The sequence below is a fragment of the Ambystoma mexicanum genome, chromosome 4q (genome assembly GCF_040938575.1).
Source record: "Ambystoma mexicanum isolate Mex_15411 chromosome 4q, UKY_AmexF1_1, whole genome shotgun sequence".
In the NCBI taxonomy this organism is placed as follows: domain Eukaryota; kingdom Metazoa; phylum Chordata; class Amphibia; order Caudata; family Ambystomatidae; genus Ambystoma; species Ambystoma mexicanum.
Window position 1 is genome coordinate 335,272,428 of NC_090928.1, and position 23,539 is coordinate 335,295,966.

The following is a 23,539-nucleotide window of genomic DNA, read 5'->3' on the forward strand; positions in this document are numbered from 1 at the left end:
TGGCCGGATCCCGAGATCCACCTACACATCTGGTGCTGGATCTCAGATCCGGTGAGAGCCAGCCAAATCGCCATCGCTGGTTACAGGGAGGGAAGTATGTGGCGATGTGCAGCGGGATAGGGTTGTGGGATACGGGAGGAAAGAATGTGGTGCTGCACCATGGGATAGTATTTTGGCAGCTGGGGTGTCGTGCACTGTGCTTGCACCTACCTCGGCACTTGCAGACAGGGCACCCATGGCCATCCTGCTCCAAGCCCACTGCACAGATCTTGCCACACGGAAGCTCCGGGCACTTCTTACAGCGACAGATGTCACAGCCGTGTTTGTTCTTCCTGTTTGATAAAAAAAGATCATTCCCGCTATCAGTTAGCAGAGCAAGATGGGGGACGAGTAAATGCACAGCATTTCACACAGAGAAAGCCATTTTAGGGTTGAATGGTGAAAGCAGCATGTCTAAGTCACTAAACCACAAGGCCATTACTATCAGTGGCGAGGCAAATGGCAATAAACACTCTGGGCATCATTTATATTGGCGTCTCGAGGGAGGGGCCAGATGCTGCCATGGCCCTCTCTTCAGAATGTCTGCTACCCACCCTGAGCAAGGGTTGGCAAGTGGCTGGAAATTCAAATTCAGCAGGGCAAGCCAATGCATTAAACCGATCATTATCCTACAACCCGTGCTCCATGTGGGAATCACACGAAAATATTGTTTAAAAAAAAAAAATGGTTGAAATGATCAGATTTCCGTCTGGATCAAAATTATGTACAGACGAACATGGCGAACATTTCAATCATTCGGTTTTCATTATAGAGCACAAGGGAAGCAGGGATTGAAGGGGTGCCCCCCGCACCTTTGTTCGCTATAATGGAATCAGGGTTGTCCTTTGCATCCAAAACAACAAGGGGTGGTGGTGGAGGGGAAGGAAGAAAAGGACCCTGCAGCACAGGTTCCCATCCACGGAAGTGAAGGTTACTGGTGCTGCAGGAACTCGGCGTCACACAGTGAAGTATGCCACCAAAAAGTAAGTAAGGAGGTAGGGGGAGCGGGGTCTACAAAGGCTATCTAGCTGTGGGGTGCTTATTTTGAATACGAAGATTTAGAATTCAACATTTTTGTATTCGAAATAATCACGTACATCCCTCTATTTGCCTCCAGAGAGACCAGTCATCAGAAGTAAACGTACAAGCAGCAGAGGCACAGAAGGCGTGCCTATAACAGGGGGCCTAACTGTCCCCACCAGGAAGAAAGAGTGCAGTGCCCTGCTGCTGCCTGGACACCACTTGAGCAAGCACTGGATGCCCAGTGTTGCCTCGACCACGCTTTCACCCGAAAGCGATTGCTGTACGTACATTTGATCATTCAGCGAGTTTCCTCCTGGTGTTTGAATATTAGATAATTTAGCAAGTTATGTGACTGTTGCGGACATCTGTAGGTAAACCGTACAGCAATGTGGTTGTTTTAATCCTTTTGGGGCTCACTTAGTCAATTTCGTTTATCCTAAAGAAGTTAATCATGCTTGTTTTTGCAAATCTGTTTCTATTTCAAAGTCTTACATACTATCAGCTTGACTTATTACATGAGTTGGTGCGTTGCAAACCAGATCTATAAAAGAGTCCTAGTTTAGCCAGTGAAAGACAAACGCTACAATACGGTGTAAATTGCGGAACCAGGAAACCAGAACCAAAAACCCTCCTTCCCACATTATGTGATCCTCACTGAATGATTTTATCTCACTATGCTTTTTTTCTTAACTGCCACCAAAACTGGGAATACCAAGCAGTGAATCAATTCATCTGTTTTATGAAGTCCCACACATACATTGTTTAACCGTGGCGTTACTCCATTCATAATTATATACTAACTATTTACAAGGCATACAATAAGCAATGTCTCTCAGCAATTTACTATGCAATTCTGTAGGTTTGCTAATTAAATTGACACTTGTGTAGCGCAGGTAGCCATTTAAATTACCCTGTTCAATGAAAGCAAAGGTCACCCTGCATTCCTCTCTTGGCTCTCTATTCTCTTTTCTCTGTTCACTGCAACTTCAAATGTGCTAATGGAGAGAGAATCCGCTCATATTCTTAATAGTGCCACAGGCCTCTGTGGGTGCGCTAAGCAAGAAAAGTTATGGTTCAAATAATTGCAAACCAAAAGTAATCGGGATGATACGGTCATAAAGCCACTATATTCTGTATGGCAATGACCAGTAGGTATTAACTTATTTTTTTAAACTACAGTCCTGCAATTCCATTTTAAAAAAGTTACATTGGCACATAATCCAAAATTACAATATTGGTACGGTAAAACACTACATTGTCTCCATGTTTTTCAGTAACGTTAAGGGGTTTATCTAAAGCTCACAGTGCAAAATATATTTCACTTTTTTGGAGGTAGATGCATCATATTAACGAGTGAACACTTGAAAATGTATATGATCATACGGCCAAATGCAGTTGATGGAAAACCTTGTTCTGGGACCTGCTGATTGTACATCTCTATGCAACTGGTGCTCAACTCATGAGCTGATCCCAAACTCGTTCACATTCTATCTTAATATCCTGTTGCTTTATACCAGCTAGCCTGAAAGTGAGATGGCATCCACCTACAAATGTCCACCTAGTTTACACAGTTCTCTGCCCGCTATGTCATCCACTATGCTTAGTCCATTTGTTTCGGTCCTCTTACACACTGAATACACAAAGATAACTAGATGTTTATGCAAAGTAATGATCAATAGTTCCATTCAGTCTGTACACCTACAGATCTAATGCAATACCAATAGTTAGCCTCCAGAAGTCGCTTTGCTCTGCGATTATGATTGCTTTATATCTTAGTACCTGGGGGAGAGAGCTGGTCAATCCAGAGGCAGGAAATGCAAGCGGAATCTACAAGTAGTCGGCCACATTTAATGCCAGCTGGCTGGAGGTGGTGACCGAGGAAGAGTTTTGACTGGGGTGCGCCACACCTTCACCCCCTTGCCCACTCACCTGCACACCTCCAAGCCATGGAAGTGTTTTCCAATCGTGGATATGTGCAATCTCTTTTTATAGGGAAGCAGGAATTGCATAAAGCATGTTACCCTTAAAAATAAAAAAATGTTTTAAAAAAAAGTAATGGTACCCCATATGGCAGCTCTGAGTGCTAATAGTGATGAATACTGCTTTCAGGGGTGCACACACCTGGTTCAGGCTTGAGGGCCATTAAGAATGCCTTTCCTCCATCAAAAGTGGCATTTAGTGCTGTATTGAAAACAGTTGATATCAATGACAGGCAAGGGCCATCTTGTCCACCTGAAGTTGGCAATTACCCTGCCTGCCACAACACCATACTACATACTGCGGCGTATATGTGCTTTTACCAAGTAAAATGCAGAGTGTTAAGTTTCACTGAGGTACAAATAATGAAAAAAAACACCAAATGTTTTTCTTTTATTTGGGGTCCTCCCCACAAGGCACCCCTTTTCCTACCCTTTTAACCCCATCCACACTATTAAATAGTCAGTCATTTTTGGTATTTTATACTTCGGTGAAACTTACCATTCAGAATTATTTTTGGTAAATTACTGGATACCCTTACTGTGGCGAACCAGAAGGAGGACTCAGACTAAGAGGTGCCATGTTAATTGGATCTTCTATGAGGGACGTTCCCTGCTTAACCAACTAAAAGCCAGGGTGTCGATCAAAGTCCAAAAGAAATGGTCCTTTGTCCAAATCCTATTAGCCAACTAGTCCCTACCACTTAGGAGAAGTATAGCATAATAAATGAAGGAGGCCGGAACAATAGCCTCTGCCCTTGGCTTCTGCCTGGCCCAATCACTCGATCTCTTTTCAATAGGTTTTAAAAGTGAAACAGTTTCTCAACACAGTTCTCAACCTTTCTTCAGGTTCTGTAGGCCAAATCTTACTTCCATACGGTTTCCTCTTTCTAGAGAGAAAATACTTTAATATAATTTCACCATTTCCAACTTGGTGCTTGACAATATTCAGGTATTTTGCTACAAGAATGGGACCTCCCGGGTTCCATCTCTCGCTCTCTCCGGTTCAGCTCTTTATGTTTTGTATTTTCTGGGCTCCCCAAACCCTGTGGTCCTCGGACAGTCTTACTTCAGTTGGGGCGTCTGCCCTTGCGTGTTTTCTGGGCTCCCGTAACCAGTTGTGGCTCTCCAAGCCTTGGGTAGTAAAGTCTCCCCATTTCTCAGGGCTCTCAAAATCCCTCTGCTCCCCTGAGAGGCCTCCCTTAAATTTTGTGGCTTTCCCAGCTTTGATTATGACTGTTTGCGCCTTGCAACAACGTTACCTCTTCAGGATAGTTTGCCTCCCTTCTGCGGCTAGGCAGCTAATGCACTTCTTGTTCAGAGCTCGGGGATCTGGGCTCTTTGCTGCAGTCTGGTCACAGCGTCAGTTAACAGGCCCCAGGCTCACCATGGATTCCTTGTGGTAGCACAACCAGGAGAGACGATTGCTTTACCATCCCAGTGTCCTTCTTGACCCCAGCTTCTTTGCCAGTCAGTAGACCAGACTTCTAGCATCTTGTGAGCATTTCCTTTGCTCGCCACACTCCGCTGGCTCTGCAGTCTGCCCCTCCAGAGGATTCTCTGTCCCTCCTTCCATGTCTCTTGTGGTTTTATGTAGATCATTGCAAACAAAAGGGGTGTGTCGTTCCTCTTGGACTGGAGTTCAGGCTGGATCCAGCATTACCTGAAGCCAAAGTGATCGAAGAAATGTCACTGGTTAATCTAAAACCGGATTAACAGTTCTGATTCCCATATATGAATGGATACATTATAAATGAACATACTCCTAGTCCATAGTCCCCTTTCCTCCATACTATATGGGCGTCCCTCGACAGGGGCAGGAATTGAACCCTTTTCACCAGAAAAAAATGTCTTTCCTCTTTAAATTTAGTTGCGTGCAGGGGTGCGGACCCAGGAGCATGCATTCCCTTGACTCCGCCCTCCGATGCCACACCTCAGTCACCTTTGAAGCATCGGCTGGATTAAACTCCCTAACAACGTTGCTTATTAATGGGGAAGGTAAGAAGTATGGAGGAAAGGGGACTATAGACTAGGAGTATGTTAGTCACTACAGTGTGACTACAGTGAGTAACTTTGTCCAATCCCCTTTCCTCCATACTATATGGGCGATTACCACCGATTGAAGCCCAAGGGTGGAGAGACGTTGCCATCCCTAAGAGAACAGGTTCCTCCGGACCGCTTGCCTGAAGGCCGTGTCTAATCTTCCACTGCCGTCTAGGCAGTAATGCTTGCAGAATGCAGAGGGGGAAACTCAGGTGGCTGCCCTGCTGATTGTTTGCCATTGCACATGCCTCTGTAAGGTGACAGCCGTTGCCTTGGCCATGACCGCATGAGCGTGCATGTTTGCTGGTACCTTGATATGCTGTCCCTTGTAGGCCTCTTGAATGGCCGTGACCATCCACCTAGCTATCGAGGCCTCTGATGCCTGGCCACCTGGTTTTAAGCCACTGAAGCCGAACAACAAATCTGACTTGCGGAAGCCCTTTGTCCAGTCCAGGTAGAATTTTAGGGCTCTCATGATGTGAAGACAGTAACACCTTTTCTGCCTCCTCCTTTGGATTTGGAAAGAAAGTTGGTAGGACTATTTCCTCATTGGGGTGAAAGGAAGACGCCACCTTTTGGAGAATAGCAGGGTGGGTGTGGAGTACCACCTTGTCGCCATGGAACGTGGTATAGGGCTCCCATGCCATGCGGACCTGAATCTCGCTGATCCTGCGTGCCACGGTAAGGCCTACCATCAGCGCTGTCTTGATCGTGACCAATCTGTTGTCGACAGATGCCATGGGCTCGAATGGTCTATGCGCCATGACGTCCAGAACCACATTGAGGTCCCAGACCAGGTGCAGACATCTGATAGGGAGGTATAATCATGTCAGACCCGCTCGATGCCTCTTGACCACAGGGTTGGACATGGAGAATAAGTCGCTGTCAGAGTGCCTGTAGGCACCTATGGCCGCTAGGTAAGTACGGCATGTGCCGACTTGAACCCCCGACTCTGCCAGTTGTACCGAGACCAACAGCACCTGATCCAGTGTGCACACCAATGGGTCTACACCGCTTTCCTTGGCCCAGAAGCAGAACCTGGTCCATTTGCTCCTATATTGGCTCCTGGTAGACACGCTTCTTGCCTTCTTGATAATCTTCAGACGGTCCTGAGACAGGTGAAGGTGACGCAGCATTATGTGCTCAAGAACCAGGCCGCTAGGGCCAATTTCTCCCAGAACAGGTGGCCTATAACCACCCCCACCCCATTCGCCTCACTGAGATAGGAGTGGAGCTGGCCCAACTGGGAGACACAGAGGGGACTGATCTGAGAGTCATATGAGGTCTGACTTTGCAGATAATTTTGTGGATTAGAAGAGTTGGAGGGAATGCGTAAGCCCACATGCCGTTCCACTGGGGTCGTAATGGCGTCCCCAAACGAGCCTCTGCCCTGTCCCATCTAGGAACCAAACTGCTGGCATCTCCGGTTGTGTTTCGTGACAAATAGGTGTATCTGGGGCTGTCCCCACTTGCTAAATATCTCCTGCAGAACCTATTAGCTGCATTCATAGTTTTCACCCCCAGCCTGCTGAGTCTGTCCGCCTCTAGGTTGGACTCCCCCAAAAAAGTGGATTGCCAAAAGCTATATTTTGTGGGCAATGGCCCATTACCATATGTCGATGGTGAGCCTACACAGGGGAAGAGATGTAGTGCCCCCCTGTTTGTTGAGGTAGTACATGCAGGTGGAACAAGAGTGGTGATCACATTATCTCTAGGTAATTCTGACATAGTGATCAAGACCCTATTGCAATGATCGAGATGGACAGATGCCGTAATCAATGATTGCTGTCACATGCAAGCATGTGAACTTTATTGTACTATCCACTGAGCATGAGCGCTGGTAGAGGACTCTCAGTGCTGATGCCTGGTAGAGAGTATGATAATGTTCATATGTCTGGATGTGGCATGGATTACATCGTATCTGCATCTCAATCATTGATCTAGGGTCTTCATCACTGCACTGTTCCGTTGTCGCAGTTAGTCCAGCTTAGAATTAAATTCTTCAAATTATCAGTTCAGAGAGGGAGCTTCTATGCAGGCTCCAGTTTCAAATTCAGTATTTATTGCATTTAGATATCAGTTTTGATTTGACCATTACTGTCCTCAAAATCCTTTTAAACCATAAACTGGTTTAAATATGTGGAAATCTGGACATCCTTCAACTTCACACTGACACTTTACAATGAACCACTTTGTTCTCATGAACACTTCTTGGGTGAGCAGCCCTTGGGAGTGAACTACTCCTGTATTGATGAAGTGTCCATCAAAACAGCAAAGAACGGAGATGAGCACAATTCAGAGACCCTTCAATCTACTGCCCATCCCACAGACCAGGATCAACAATCTTGACTACTATGGATTGAATGTGGATGTTTTCATCTACCCAATGGAACTTTCCTGAAATAACCAAACTCGTTTCACAAAGGCATCTGAAAAAACCTCAAATGGCATGGAAGCCTGGCTCTGATCTGCACAGACCAGATTGCATCCAACAAGCGGGGTTGGGCGCGGATGTATCAAAGATCGGCTCATCGATGAAAGGTCGTGCAATTCTGCACAGAACCATTATTGGCGATCAGCGGTGATGGTAGGAATGCTCATTATGTCACTTGCCATAGACAATGGTCACTCCCAATTGCCCATCCTCTATTCACTGCATCTACTACCTCCAATTGCTCAGTGCTCCGATACCAAAGACCATTTAAAACAAAAACTGACAACCTCAGTGCAAGGCCTTAGGCTATACCTCCCTTTTTGTGCGTTTCAACTGCAAAACGAATGGGATGGTTATTTGCTGCCTTTCTCTCATGTCCTTCCCTCCAAACTGACTACCACAGTGATTTCTGAAGATGTTGTGGGCTCTTTTGACAATATGGTGGCAATCATCCGATTTAACACTTTTTTTTGCCCATTTTGAAATTGTGATAAGTGGGATGGTCTTCTACGCTTACGAGTACAATTGCATCATGAACAGCAGGGGCAACCAGAACATTTTGGGTGAAAACCCATCAGCAGGTACACTTAGCTGTCGAGTTATCTTACTGACATTCATAGAAATAACACCGAAAATGAGAGGTGGCACAAGTCTGCCTGTCCGCCATTCCAGTGGCTGACCCACAATATCCACTGTAACCAAATGAGGACCCCAAAGGCTAAGGCCGTTGGTGGATGATGTTAGATGACCAGCAGGAAAGGAAATGGTAGAGGGGAGGAGCATGGTGACATGGTAGGTAGATGACTTTGTTCAGAAGAACTGAACATGAAAGAAATGGTATCCATTGGCAGAGCAGACAGTTGGATACATTATGGGACAATTCTGAGGTATGGTAGAAAAGGTGCAGGTTATCTTCTCAGTGAATAGGTGGTTGGAGAAATAGAAGGAGATGAGGTGTAAAATGTAGTGGGGGGTCCCGAACAGAGTTTACAAGCACACCTACTCGCAGATGGATGAAAGATGGTGTTTATTCTCTGTCCTCTGTAACTAAATCAGTCAGGAAGGTAAAAACAATAATGAATCGGAAAGGTAAAGGCAATCAAGGTTTTTCAGCATCATGGACGCAGAGGTGAAAAACTGCTCAGAGGAAAGAGCAGAGGTCCACTGTATTGTAATTGGTTATTTATAACATGCTTAATACCCAGAGGTTTCTAAGCGCAGACCCGAAGATCGAACCTGTGTTGCTCTGCGTTGCCTTGCTTCCAAGGTGAGCATGTCGCCCCTGAGCTATCCTCCGAGACATTCAAAGTCTGCCAAAATGTTGAGAACCATGAGGACGGGTGTGAGCTTCATCAATAATGGATAGCCTCGATCCTCAACTCTGGCTGTGAGATCATCGAAGACTGGACAGTGTCTCATCTTTGCGTATACGATGAGAAGACGGAAATCCTTCTGGTTGGCACCCGAGCTACACTGAACAAACTGAACACAGCTGCAGCTCGTTCATCATGGACAGAAACACAATCCCCGTCTCGCCAGCCATACAAACCCTGGGTATCTACCTAGATATCACCCTGAATATGACCCGACAAGCAAACGTCATCACATCATCAGCTGCCCACACTATGAGGTTCCTCAATGCCAGCCCACCCACCCTCACTACAGGCAAGTCTCACCATCGCTAGAGCCATCATCGGAGCCAGACTAGATTACTGCATCACACTATTAGCAGGTACCACTGAACAAAACCTTTGCAAACTGCAAACCAGACAAAACGCTCGCCACTCTGCCATTGTCCTCTCAAAACATGACCACATTTCAGAATCTAGAAGACAGGTGCACTGTTTCCCAATCTGTGTACACATCAAGTTTAAAACCCTCTCCATTGCACACTGTTGCCTCACAAGCACAGCCCTAGCATACCTCGCTCAAAGACTTGAGAAACCTTACCTATAAGAACCTACTTGATCAATGTGTGCCCCATCATCAGAGTCCCCAAATTCAAACGATCTACAGCAGGAGGCTCGAGCTTCCTGGTAACCGCAGCCAAACAATAGAATGCCCTATGAGCAGAATCATCCTACTGGACCTTCAGAAAAAAATTTAAAACTTGGCTTTTTGCCTAATAAACCGATCCATCTACTCCTGGTTTTACTGTCTTTGACTGGTATGTAACGTTGTAACCGTCCCTTTGCGCCTCACGGGTAAGAGACCTACTTATAAAAACAAAAACAGATAAATGAATGGTTAGAAAGTGTGAGACATGTGTGCACATGGTTTATCTTGATGTCTATGAAAGCGGGGTTGGAGGGATGTGTGGAGATGCTAGTCTCAAGGTCATGTGTGGTTTGGTTAAAGACTAATAATGTGCAGGGTTGTAAGGATCAGCAGATTGCTAGGACTGTGGATGTTTTAAACGAGGCGTGGTAAGATCACCATCAACAGACCTGTTGAGTGTGAAGAGAGGGGAACAGGCACCAGGTGTCAGTGTCTTAATACTTGAGGAACAAATGGGTCTAACTAGGATACAGTACATGTTGACTCGAAGGAGAATTGATGCCAATTCCTCAGGTGAAGGAGGAGAGAAGGCAATTAGAAAGAAGAGAGCAGGGACTAGAGAGTGAGCAATGAAGGCAGTGGAAGAGAGGTGGGTATTTGCAGTTTCACACATTTTGGAGAACTTCTAAGCGATGTAGAGGGTGATGTTTGCAATGGGGAAAGGGTAGGGGATGGGGTCAGCAAGGCCTTCAGAGAAGTAGAGAGTTTGCAGGGGTGGGATTGGCAAGGGGACAAAGTTGGTGAAACAGCTGAACTTAGCTTCATTTGAAACAGAAAGCATGTGGCCAGACGGCGTGGGATTGATAGCGAGGATATAGGAGTGAACGAGGATGACAGCCATTTCAAAGGATCTGTAGCAGATGTGGGTAGGTTGTGATCAGAGAAGGATACTACTATTCAGTCAGGATAGGCAATAGAGCAAGCCTTGGGAGGAGAATTTTGGAAGGTTTAATTCACCTAGGACGGCTACCGAAGGCTCAGTAGGAATGGAGTCAAGAAGCAGACTGATATCTGACGAAGGAATTGGGTGGGTCACAAGGACTATGGACAAGGAGGGGAAGTGGGTGTGGTGAGGAGTTGAAAAGCATTGAATACAAAGAGGGTGAGAAAATCTGCAGGGGAAAACTGGTAGGTGTGCGAGTTTGCCATGTTTATCAAGTGACCAGCCTCTCCACCTCTCCTACCCATCCGGGGGAGCAGTAGAAGGTAGCATCATTATAAAGGGCAATGAGCATGGCCATGTCACAAGGAGTAAGCCACTTCTCAGTGACAGCCATGACTGCAGGGATTAGGAAGTGATCGGTGAGTAAAGGAGTGTTGTCACAAAGACAACAGGCATTCCACAGCCCCCAAGTGAGACTAGTAGAAAGGGATGGAGTGGGAAGGAGAGATGCCGAGGAGAAGGTAAGGGGGGCAAATTAAGTTGGTGCAGGGGATAAGGCCACAGTGTCTTTTGTGGAAGGTAATGGAATGAGATAGGGGGGGTGGAGGACTGACAGGTGCGTCATACAAGGACAAGCACAGAGTACCCTAGAGAAGGCTATAGGGAGGGTAAGAGAATAGTCATGCATGGCAACGGTGGGGCCTGGGTGACCCTGCACCAAGATGGGGAAATAAATTTAAAGAGTCGCTGAAGACAACTGGAGCAATGTACGGTGTCACTGAAGATCAATAATGCAATTTACAGAGCCAGAGGCAACCAATAATGCGATTTAGAGGCTTTATTATCAATAACACACTGTATAGAGTCAATGGTGATGAAGAATGTGCCTTACATCCTTTATGCATCCCTAGTGCTACAAACATGACTACAGCACCCTATATGACCAAGTCTCAATGCTGTCACCCAAGTAGTGCAGAGGCAGACTGCATCAGAGGCCTGGACCGCAACAGAAGTGTGTTGCAATCGGTTTCTTGGCACCTCAAGGAGGGTGACTGCCTTCAAACCCCCGTAACCTTACCCTCAAAGAAGCCCCATCTTCCTGGGAAGGTGAAGGTGAAGGTTTTATGGCTGGTAGTGACCCTGTCCCTTCTCCATTGTTACTGCTTTGCCCTCAGATGTAAATTTGAGGAATACATTAGGTTTCACAAATTGATTAGCAAAGCTTGCTAATTCAATTTATCTTAATTAGCAAATAAGCTTATTTGATTTGTTTGCACTAATATTGTTAATGTCACTACATGTTATTTGTACTCAAGACATAAAATGGGCAACCTTTCTGTGCACCTCTGAATTAAGACACTAGTGAGCTGAGTGTCTAAAATGTAAAGGGTAGCTGCATTAAAGGACACCCATAAATAGATCTAATAAAATGCCTCTAAAACAGTTTTCAATGCAAAGACATGCACAGCTGGTTGCAGTCAGCATTGCAAAGGGGATTGACCCATATGCTGTAAGATTGCCCCACCATGTTCTGTGTAGGGAGAAGTTCAGATGTTTCATAAATCAAAATGTTTACAATGTTAAAGGAAAGTCATAGTTGGAGGTTAATAACTTAGTATGGTGTTGCGGCAGGCACACAATTGTCAACTCCAGGTAGACAAGCTGGCCCTTGCCCATCATCGATATCAACTATTTTCAATATAGCGTTAAATACCACTTTTGGGGTAGGGCAGGGTCAGCAACTGTCCTGAAACCAAGCCAGGAAGGCCCAAGCGCAGAATTGTAGCCAGACGTGCCCATCAATGTGGCATTTATCTCGATTAGCACTCTAACCCTGGAGTGCTGACACTGTTTTTAAGGGAACCAGGATTTGCGCAATTCAGATTTCCCTTTAAAAAAAATTACACATCTCCTGAATGACATTACCAGGACCTAGTGGTGGGCCAGAAGGTGCACTGGTGAGTGAGCAGGGGGCACTGGTGCAGTGGAGAGGGGTTGAGATGAGGCATTCCAGGGACGACTCACCCCTGAGGCACTGTCTCCAAGGACAATGTTAAGGCTGGGTAGAGGTGCAGAAGTCCATCATTAAATGCGGGTAGCTAATTGCAGATTCTGCTTGCGTTCCAAGTCTCCCCCCCCCCCCCAATTCACCAGCTCTCTTTCACATGTGTTAATATATAGTGCAACCAAAATCGCAGAGCAATGCAAACTCTGGAGGCCAACGACAGGAAGGTATTGCAGTTCATCTGTAGATGTAGATGGACAGACCAGAGAGAATGATTGCTAATTTGCACTCATTTAGTAAGGGTAAAGAAGTAAGAGACCAAGCAGAGTGGATGTCATGGCAGAGAACTGGGAAATCTAGGTTGAATATTGTAGTTTGGGGACATCTCACTTTCAGGGTAGCTGGTATAAAGCAACAGGATGGCAGGAAAAGATGTCAATGAGTTTGGGATCAGCTCATGGGTTGAGCACCAGTTGCACGGATGTACACAACCAGCAAGTCACAGAACTAGGTTTTGCATCAAAAGCACTTGGCCGTGGGATAATGTACATTTAAAAACATGTTCACTCATGCTAGTCAATATGAGGCACCTTCCCCTATAAAATGAAATATAAATGATGCTATAATATTTAGATACACTAACCTAAACTTTACTGAAAAACATGTAGACAATGCAGTGTTTTGCAGAAGAAATACTGTACTTCTGCATCATGTAGCAACTTGCATCTTTAGGAAAATAAATAGCAGCACTGTATTAAAAAAATTAAGTTAACATGTACTGGTCTTTGCCAAACAGAATATGATTAGCTTAATAAAAGTATAATTGTGATTATTTATGGTTTGCAATTATTTGAAAACTAAAGAACCTTTCTTGGCAGGCACTTCCACAGAGGTCTTTGGCACTTTTGAGTGGAGGAGATGATTACTGCTGCACTCTTAGTCAATTAGCCCCTTTGAACCTTATGATAAAAGAGTGGAGAATCCTGAGTGCAAGAGAGGAATGCATGGTGAGCAGTGTTTTCATTTGAATTGGGTAATTTAAATAACCAGCTGTGCGACACAGCTGTCAATTTAATGTGCAAACATACAGAATTGCATATCAAATTGCTATGCAACACTGCTCATTTTATGCCTTGAAATGTAAACATCACGGCGAGACAGGAAAAAGTCAGGGCCTAGCTGCAGGAACTAACGGGAAGAGGGAAAGAACTGCATGGCTACCCTCTCTGCCTAGTTCCCTTCTCTTTCACCAGCCTTAACTCAATTGGCAAACACGTTTTTGTTTCACACTCGCCTCCCTGATTTTGATTCCAACTTCACCTCCGTTCTCTCCTACTTCCATTTGTTATCCTATTCCTTACCCCTACAGCTCTTTGAAGAGATACGAAGATGGCGTTAAATGCTATACAAGAAACCTATATACATACTGCAGGTAGTCAGAAAGGAAGGAATAGGGTTATGGCTCTTGATGCTAGTGCCAAATATGTTGTCCCTCTAAGATGACCTGCTGACCTCAATGACTTGCTCCAAGGACTCACATTTGGTGGTTTTATGGAAAACATCTCCCCCTGGTGGTAGTGGCTCTGGTTGAACATCTACTGTGGACTCTCCTAGAACATGCTTTGGTGCAATGCACTGTGAAATAACTCTACTGAGACAATTCTGAAGATTCCTCATCAGGGATTTGTTTTTACTGTCTTTAAAAATGTAAGGTAAAGATTTGCTGAGCAAGTCCTTAGAGTGCAACATTTAAGACGGCTTCCTATTTTACATTGGGTAAGGACGGACCTGCCTGGCAAAGCTGAAATCTCAGTGGTTTTGCAGCCACCCCCGTAGAATTTTTTTTTCCACTCACAGAAAACATATATGGACCGAGAGCTTGTGCTGTCAAGGTCTATTAACTGGGCACTATACAATAGTAAAGGAAGAGCAGAGAGAGAGCAAAGGACTGAGCTCATCAGGGAAAAAGACTGCCAGCTTAAGAACTCTGGAGGCAGAGCGAGGCCACAACAAAACTGCAGGTGAGGAATAACCACTGCCAAGTAATGACGGAAAGAAAAAAACAGTAAGCACTCCATGGAAATTCTATGTTCAATAGAAAATTGGTCGTTCAATAGAGGTCTTGCTTTTCAGTTCATATTACACTTAAAAATCACGTGGTCAACACTCACCACTTGCAATCCAAAATGCCATTCTACAATAGAGATTCCGAGATGACGTCTTCAGCCTTTTTTTTAAAGTTGTGTTGAATCCGCCCCCACCCCCCGCCCCGATTCACACAAGACGGAGGGCCTTTGATTCACGTTTCCTGTAATAACGGGAGCCGGTCTAAGCGTGGCTGGAGGCGCTCAAAATGTCGCGTGCACTGCAACCATGTTTGTTTTACTGACTTTTCTATTTCTGCCTGGATTTAATAGGGAGGAGAACAGTGACAAGTTCCTACAGCACGGAACTACTCGGGCTCCACCGCAGAGTGACGGTTAACCACCAGCAACCCATCACAGATACTCAATTTCAAGGAGGCCAATTAAAAAATGACATGCATGAACTCCATGAATGCTGGCAAATGTTCGGTGCAGCTTTGTAAACTGAACTCTCCCTGTAAGCCTAAATTGCTTTTTATATTCATCAGCACGTGTATGGATGCTGCACGCGACCATTAAAAGGGGCCGATTGTGGGCAAAATAAAGGCATGTAGCGACACTGAGAAGTGATTTTCGCAACGGAAGACCTCCACATCGGTACACCGTGTTTTGGCGCTGGCATTTCAGCGCAGCTCCCATCCAAACATGCCATGGAGCTGTAAACGGATCGTTGATAACGTTGGCGTGCATTGTCAAAAACCTCCCTAGATGTTTGCATGAGAATTGTGTGGGGTTCGGAGGGTATGTCTGGGTAGGCCACCATGACATTCCACCTGGCAACGGTAGGCACATATTTTAAGGGTATTGGGTACACAACCTAAATTTTGTACTTTATGGCACCGCACAGCAGTGCTGGTTTGCTGGCCTTTTTACCCTTCCGTCACACCGCCCTGCAGTCTTGTTCCAGAAAAGGCTGTATGGCATAATGAGGGGTTTGCACAACTCTCCCCAAGAACAGTACCCCACAAGAAAAACAAAAGACGGCAACGAAAAAAGGCAAGGCATATGGTTACCATCTATTCTTCCAAAATGTCACCTATCTACCTAATGAAAGAAAACCCTCAGAACAAGTTAATGCCCAGGTAGTTATTCAAGCACAGCTTAAAATTAAGCATTGGCAATGCCAACAGTCTTGGTTTTTGTGTTTGCACGGGATAAGCATTTGTCAGGCACTGCCATACTGGTACTACCTGGCCATAAAATGGCAATACCTGGAACATATTACCTGGCCATCTGGTTTAAGAAATCCAGTGCGACTCCATAAAACGGCTTTGTTTAACATCTAAACAAGGAATCTACTACATTGCCACACGAGGTCTTACCCTTCCTACAACTCAAATCGGAGCACAGACTAGCCAGAACCAGATCGGACCAGTTTTAAGTCCAGAATTCACTGCTGAATCCATGTCCAAGTATTTGCACAAAGTTTGATTGTGGCAATCCTCCCCCAATGAGTGCTAGTCAAATGTTTGAATGGTGCAGAATACCAGATTAGTAAGCACCCTACATTGCTATAAGAATAGGGATGTCGGAACAATACTTTCGTCGATCACCTGGATTTTCCCAAAGCGCCTGGAATAAGACCTTACCCAAGAATATATACAAGAGCCAAAACTGTTGGTTTTGTCAATGCTCGTTTAGTTTGGCTATTAAGTGGCACTTTTAAGCGGAAACAAATACATTGGAGTAAAGGTAGGAGGGCAATGACATGTTAGGAGGCGCACACCCAGCTTGTGGGCGTTTGGTTATTTAGCAAGCCATTGACTGTCCATGGCCTTGCTAATCCCTATAGCCATTCCCGCCTTACCTGCACTATCCTCCTGGGATCTCTGAGCTTGCTATGTCAATCAGTAACATCAAACTTTAGCCGGTCAGTGTTTTTTCTCAGCAGTTTGCCAAGAGCTTATAGCTTAATTAGAACGGTAACTGGCATAATAAAACATGTCTCAACCAAGTGTGCCTTCAGCAACTTGATCTATATCTCTTTCAAACGTCTGTTAAAAAAAGCAATGACAAAGCCAACAGTTTTGGCTTGAGGTATTAGATAAGCATTTGCCAGGCATTGAAATCATATGTCCAGGCAATGGTTAGCAGACATTTGGTCGAAAAAATTTGGTCGACTGGACAAATGGTCGAACCAATTTGGTCGAAAGCCAAATGGTCGAATTTTTTTATTTTTGATTTTCACCCCTTTTTTCTTTTTTTGGGGGGGTCCCCCCAAGCCCCCCTTTTTTTCCTTCTAAAAAACCCTTTTTTCCCTAAACGAAAACCAAAAAAATACATATATAAATAAAAATAAAAATTCGACCATTTGGTTTTTGACCAAATTACGTCGACCATTTGTCTTTCGACCAATTTACAGTCGACCACTTGTCTGGACAGCCCAGGCAATACCTTCATTTTCCAGCTGTTGCCACCTTATAGCCATTAACAGTGCCTAGCAAAAGCCTACTACCCCCATGGGTCTGCAACCCACAGCTCTCCAGATGATTTGCCTGACATCTCCCATGATCCCTCACCATTAACTTTGCTGGCTAGGGCTGATGTTCTAGAAAAAAAAATCTAGAGAGCCAAATGTTGCAGACACCTGGCCTATCCCATACTTACACAAAAGCCCCAATGGCTGGCTTTAACAATTCTTGTTTTAACAGCACTTCAGTGTAAGGTACACATATATGAAGCGGCTAAAGGTACACCTTGTGAATACATTTCTATCCCATCAGTAGGACATTTACATCTCCAGTTGGTGCCATTAACACTCATCACACTGATAAGAAAGGTCACTGACAGGACACATTTTGATGTTGCTGCTTGATCGAGTCATCTCAAGATGATGAGGTTTAGGTGGGAAGGGGCAGGATTGCGGGTGGGAATGGCCATGTGGATTTGCACTCGTTTTGTAAAATAGGTAACCCACTGACTAGTGCACACATGAGCTTGGAAACCAGGACGACAGCAGTGAAGTAACCATCGATCCATGCGGTATGCATGAACCAAAACAGATATGTTTATAGGTATGCTGTGCCCGGCAATATGCAATACACCGGGTGTCGCTTGCCAAACAGTGAAAGTACTTACATGTATCCAAATGGACAGGACTTATCGCAGATGATGGGTTTACACTTCTTGGGCCGTGGGCGGCACTGGCAGATCTCGCAGTTGTGGACATCTGTGTGGAACCCAAAGGGACAGTCTAAGGCGCAGCCGGATATGAGGCCAGTGCACAGCTCCTCTCCTGCAAAGAACAAAAAGCAACAATGGAGCAAACGGTTGCGACATGACCGTAGGCATAGCTCACTGCACAGACTAAAAATTGCACCTTTAACAAGATGGATGGCCCATCTCATGTCGCAAAAATCACACCGAGTCCTTAAGGAACTGCCAAATAACATCTTTAATCAAATTGCTCACTGGACAAATATGGGCAGGTAGACAAACAACGTGTTTCACCCAAAGCGGGCTTCGTCGGGTTTGAAAGTTGACAATGCATACAGGTCGTATTTGCAAATACAAGTCCCTTTACATTGTTGTTACCCATAGAGACACTTCAATGTTACATAATTTGAGGCCCAGTCATTGGCTGCCACCGTCTTGGGTTACGCTTGCCTATTGCACGCTGTTTATCGGAGTTTGCCATTCCTGATCATGGCGTTGCGAATTATTATTTGAACATGTATAAAGTTCTAGGTGATCTTTTATAATTGTCACAAAAGAGGCATATTATAAAGTGCATCGTGCTGTATATATACTAGTGGCTTGATGATTTAATTTAGATTTCCGAAATTAGTTATGACCACATAAGCACTTATAACTCAATTTATATAAGAATTGATTAATGTATTTAAAATAAACGGCAGCGCTGGACGACCACATAAAACCCAATTGTAAAGTGCATCGTGCAAAGTGCAGCGTACCCAAGGACCGCATAAAACACAAATATATATATATTTTTTAGAATCGCTGGAATGCTTCTTGGGGCTAACACAGAACTCGGTCAAAGAGCTTCCATGCATTGTGCTTTTTTCGAACACAGGGATAAAAGCTAGCCGATTTTTAGACACACAAAAAACCTTTTATGTGATGTTTACGCTTTTAGGGTTACAATAGTGGCCACTTATTCGCCCCATGATGGAGTGCACTTCTAGAATGTTGCTGCTTCTACGGACGGGTATGTGTTCTCATCGACGGCAGAGGCGAACTAGGACGTGTACATAATGTATTGCGCTTCCAGCCTTGCCAATTGCTGCCACAGTTTATCAAGACCAAGGGGATCCGTCTCAAGAAAATGGCAGGTTAGCACTCTGTGAAAGAGGGGGAAACGCTGCTTCTGTAAACTGCACAGTAAACATAGCACTGTTAGACATTATCCTTCAACCACCATGGTCCAGTTGCCAATACATTGGGCCTCATTAGGACCCTGGCGGAGAGGGTATTACGCCAGCGTAGTGCATGGCGTACCTCTCCGCCATACTACGAGTTCCCGTAGCGCCATGGAGGTTTTCTCCGCCTGGTTTTACCAGCCGGAGAAAACCATGGCGCTACGGGACCTCGTTGTTAATTACGCCACCGTATTTTACGGTGGCGTAATTAACTCCTTCCCCACTCCCATTATACCCTATGGGGCAAGAATGGGAATGGGGAAGGGCAGAATGGGGATTGGGGATTTACCGCTCCGCCGAGGTCGGAATGGGGCGGTAAATCCGCCAACCCCCATGGCGCTATCGGCGGCTTTCCGCCATGCTTCGCGGTGCATTTAGCACCGCGAAATCCGCCTGGGTCGTAATGAGGCCTCATTAGGACCCTGGCGGAGAGGGTATTACGCCAGCGTAGTGCATGGCGTACCTCTCCGCCATACTACGAGTTCCCGTAGCGCCATGGAGGTTTTCTCCGCCTGGTTTTACCAGCCGGAGAAAACCATGGCGCTAACCTCGGCGGAGCGGTAAATCCCCAATCCCCATTCTGCCCTTCCCCATTCCCATTCTTGCCCCATAGGGTATAATGGGAGTGGGGAAGGAGTTAATTACGCCACCGTAAAATACGGTGGCGTAATTAACAACGAGGTCCCGTAGCGCCATGGTTTTCTCCGGCTGGTAAAACCAGGCCCATTATGTGCATTTGCCTAGTTAAATATGCATTAGGCATCAACAACATTTTCATAGAAATAACCCTCGACAGAGTAGGATGTTATTATATCACTTTTTTTATATAGTGCGTCATGCTGGCTTCCTCCTGCTTCGAAGTGCTGTAACAGTAAGTAGCATAGCCACATGTAATGGTACTCGATGCATAGACTTTGGAAGGCTGGAGGGCTGCGTGGACGGTGAGGATTCATACTTGTGAAGTGCGGGTTGACCACCATGCCTGAAGAGTCTTGAGATTACTAGCCGGGAAGCAGCGCTCATGAGATAGTAAGTACATAATAATGTTACAGCATAATAAGCAAATAGAAAGAAACCCCGAGAAACACTGAAAGAAGGGGATCTACGATGATAAAGTCACATGAGGTGGACATTACAAACATTTCGGAAACAGAAGAAAGTGAAATATGTGTACTTCCGAATTTCAAAAAGATTTTTTCTGAAAGTGGCTTTTCTGTGAATTTTTGTGTTCACCAGTCTCTTTGTGCTAATCCACCTCTGTCCAGGGATCTCTGCATAAGAGGGGTATCTTACTGGGGAGGTGTGATTAAGCAACCACATGTAATGTGGCAGCACGGGATGAGGAGTCTGATCAAGCAGAGGCATAATGATGCCTATAGAATTTTATTGAACAGAAATCAAACCCATTTATCCCCAACTAGATACAGGGGTTTCCCTACCTCAAACAAACTAAAACCTGGGCCTGGCAGGGGGTTTGTGTAGTTCAAATTAAAGTACACCGTCCTAGTCAAACTCCTATCCCTAGCACTTAAAAAGAAATCCTAATCTAAGCAAATAGTCCTTTCTACAACCCAGGAGAATGACTCCTTTCTCCTGGATAGGAGTCTCTCAAAGTTCAAGCTCTCGAAACGCCACAGGTGTTCAAAGGTTTAGCATTAAAAGTTCCAACGTATCCATATGGGGCTAGAAGAATGACTCCCTTCTCTTAAACCAAAAAAACAAAGTAGCGCAAAACTCACACGGGGCTAGTAGGACTCCCCCCCCCCCCCCCTCCTAGTGTTTCCAGTTCTTTATAAGCCACTTCCAGGCGATCTTATCTTCCATTCAATAACTCATGCAGTTCCCTCCCAAGGGTTGCCTTCTACTTATTCTAATCTTGTTCTGCTGCCCCCACTGGGACTATTAAGGAGGCTCTCTGAGTCTCTCTTGACGCTCCAGTACCATCCTCTCATTGGACTTGCCAGGGAAGTGCTTTACAAAATAGCTCACTATTTTCTTTTCTTCTTGATTCACACAGTCTCATGCTTTCCCGACCCCCTCCCAGACTTACTCCAGTTCCCGTTACCTTCTCCCAGGAAACTGTTCACCTGTTTCGCCAGGGTTCATGGGTCTGTTCCCTCTTCTTCTACTACTGTACCTAGGCTAACTTGACTTCGCGGCCAGGAACTGCTGGTGTCTGGGTGGTAGTTTCAGATTGGACGGTCCACCATTACAGGTCATGCAACCACCAGAGTTTCACGTACTCCCCATACATTCGCCTACAGGGCTCTGCGGTAGGCTACAGCATGCGTTCTCGGCTTAGTATTCGGACAGGAAAGTTCACATATGACCGGTCACGCCACCATGTCTATCCCTCAGCTTTGAGTGCACCGGCTCCCAGATACCTCACAAGATTCTCCCTGAGCGTCCTGTTTCTTGTCTCTGCTACTTGATAGGGTTGTCTCACTGCAGTCTGTCAAATCCCTGTTCCAAGCTCACAGGCTTCTTGTCAGCGCCTCGCTAGACAGGTTCTCCTTCCGCATCCAGGACAGAACAAAGTACTTGTTGGATTTACATAGCAGGGACGGCACAAGCATAATGTTAGTTGGATTGACAACAGCTGGCCTAGCACTCCTTCCGCCTGGGTGTAGAGTTTGTGTACTCCTTCCCTGCGCTCATCACACAAGATTGTCTAATACATTACAATAGAATATAGTTTCACATTGCACCATAGGTAAGAAAGGTATGGGTGTTGTCATTGCCCTGTAGGGTCAGGAATTAAAGGGGCCATGTCCCAGACTCGTGTCCTTGTCCCCAGGAGGGGAGATCCGCCCCATGAGGCCCTCTTGCATGTTACCACCCCTAGGCGGAATATTGGGTAGAAGCTGCACGTTCCAAGCCTCATGGGAAGGGGTTTCCCGCTGGGAAGAAGTGATGTCAGTACCCAACTAAAAAGGCTAGTGCCACAAGTGGGGAACAGGCACTTTTTTTATACTTTCAAATTGACCAACTAAATCCTACTATGACTAATATGTCTTCACATCTTCCATTATATAGCTGTGCTATTGCAGAATGTATCTCAGTGATATTCATGCTTGAACCAGTGTCAGCGAAACTCGCACCACTCCATGGTTTGATGTCCCTGAAACTTTCAAACCTTCAGTGATTTAAGACCGAAAAAGTACAAAGGTTCAAAGGAGACAAAAGCTCTACGAGGGGTGTTGTCTGCCATCCCAGGCAGACCCTTGTTTTTATTCTATTTAAAAACTCCTCATGCTAGTAATAAAAAATATAAAATACAGTACACCTTCAACAAAAACAGACCCCCACACAGGAGTAAGATTAAAAGGTTTTTCCATTTCCAGCACAAGCCTCACCCTGTGCTAAAATGTCTAGCATAAGCGGTTTGATGGTGCCACAAATAGAATTTTTCTCATTTCCTGCACCTGCCTATGCTACAAATAAAAGTATAAAAAGAAAAAATACTTCTGACTTTTTTCAATTTCAATCGAGGGTGCCCATTGGCGCTATGAGTAGTACTTCATGTCTGAGTGGCAATTAGCACTGGAACCACTGTGCAGGACAAACAAAAAGGGTGGTTAGAAGGGAAATGTGGGCGTCCTCTGCCTCTACGAGTTACCCATAAATATTTGAGAGCTACTGGATTTCTGAAGGGATTGCCTGGGAATATTGTTGGGAAGGGGACCCGATCTTCCCGTACCCCCAGCCGCTTCAGGATAAGGTCAAGACCACCACAGGTACTGTAAGAGAGCGGGAGGGAGGTGACCTTAAAGTCTTCTGTGCAATTATATGATTGCATGCTTTATATGCGCAGTGCACATGCAGGAATAGTAGCCATCTTAGATATCAGCAGCCATACTGTAGCACAAAGCTTAAACATAGCCTGGCAGTCAGCACACCCACCCTAGGCCGCAAACATGAGTAAATGAATAGGTGGTATCCCAGGCACTGATGATAAAGGCCAGAGCTACACAGACCCATAAACCCTTATTGTCCTAAAATGTTGACAACCTACGCGCCCTGGGAAGAATGTGCCCTGCAAGGCCATGGGAGGAGGGCCGAGTGTCTGAACAAAACAATCCCATAAGAAGGAGAGCAAGGGCCTCCAGCCCCCACCAGTTCCAGTTTTAAGTTATAGCACCCAAACACCCTAGTTTTAGGAGCCCTGAATTCCAAGGTAAAGGCTAGCCCTAGACCACTGATCATAAACCTGTTATACCCCTGATTTATCAAAAAGATCAGAAAGCAAGGCTTTCCTGCCTTCACTCATAGGTCACGTGAATTGTGCTTGTGCTTCCTTGTGAAGACAAGGATTTTCAAAAAGGGTGCCCTTCCCATATCTGCTTCTGGGGAAAAGTTAAAAGTGGTCTTTGTGGGGAAACAGGGTTGCAATTGGACATGGATACCCAGGACTCTCCCTGCTAAAGGGCAATATCTACACATGTCCCTGGCAACCTTTATGGCTGGGAAGAGCAGAAGACTGACCATTTTTCATCAGGGAACACCCAAAGGATCAAAAGAAGCTGCCTTTGGCTCACCGCATTTTCGAGCCACA

General features: G+C 45.4%; 1 protein-coding gene across 4 annotated transcripts in view; it reads right to left on the reverse strand.

Moving 5' to 3' along the window:
* CRIM1 (cysteine rich transmembrane BMP regulator 1) overlaps nucleotides 1-23,539 on the reverse strand; it is a 1,425,558-nt gene that overhangs the window by 160,636 nt on the left and 1,241,383 nt on the right. For all 4 annotated transcript variants that reach the window (XM_069607924.1, XM_069607925.1, XM_069607923.1 and 1 more), the window contains 2 exons: nucleotides 17,684-17,840; nucleotides 211-332 (listed from right to left, as the gene is read on the reverse strand). In XM_069607924.1, coding sequence (XP_069464025.1) covers nucleotides 211-332; nucleotides 17,684-17,840 — 279 coding nt within the window. The remainder of the gene's footprint in view (nucleotides 1-210; nucleotides 333-17,683; nucleotides 17,841-23,539) is intronic.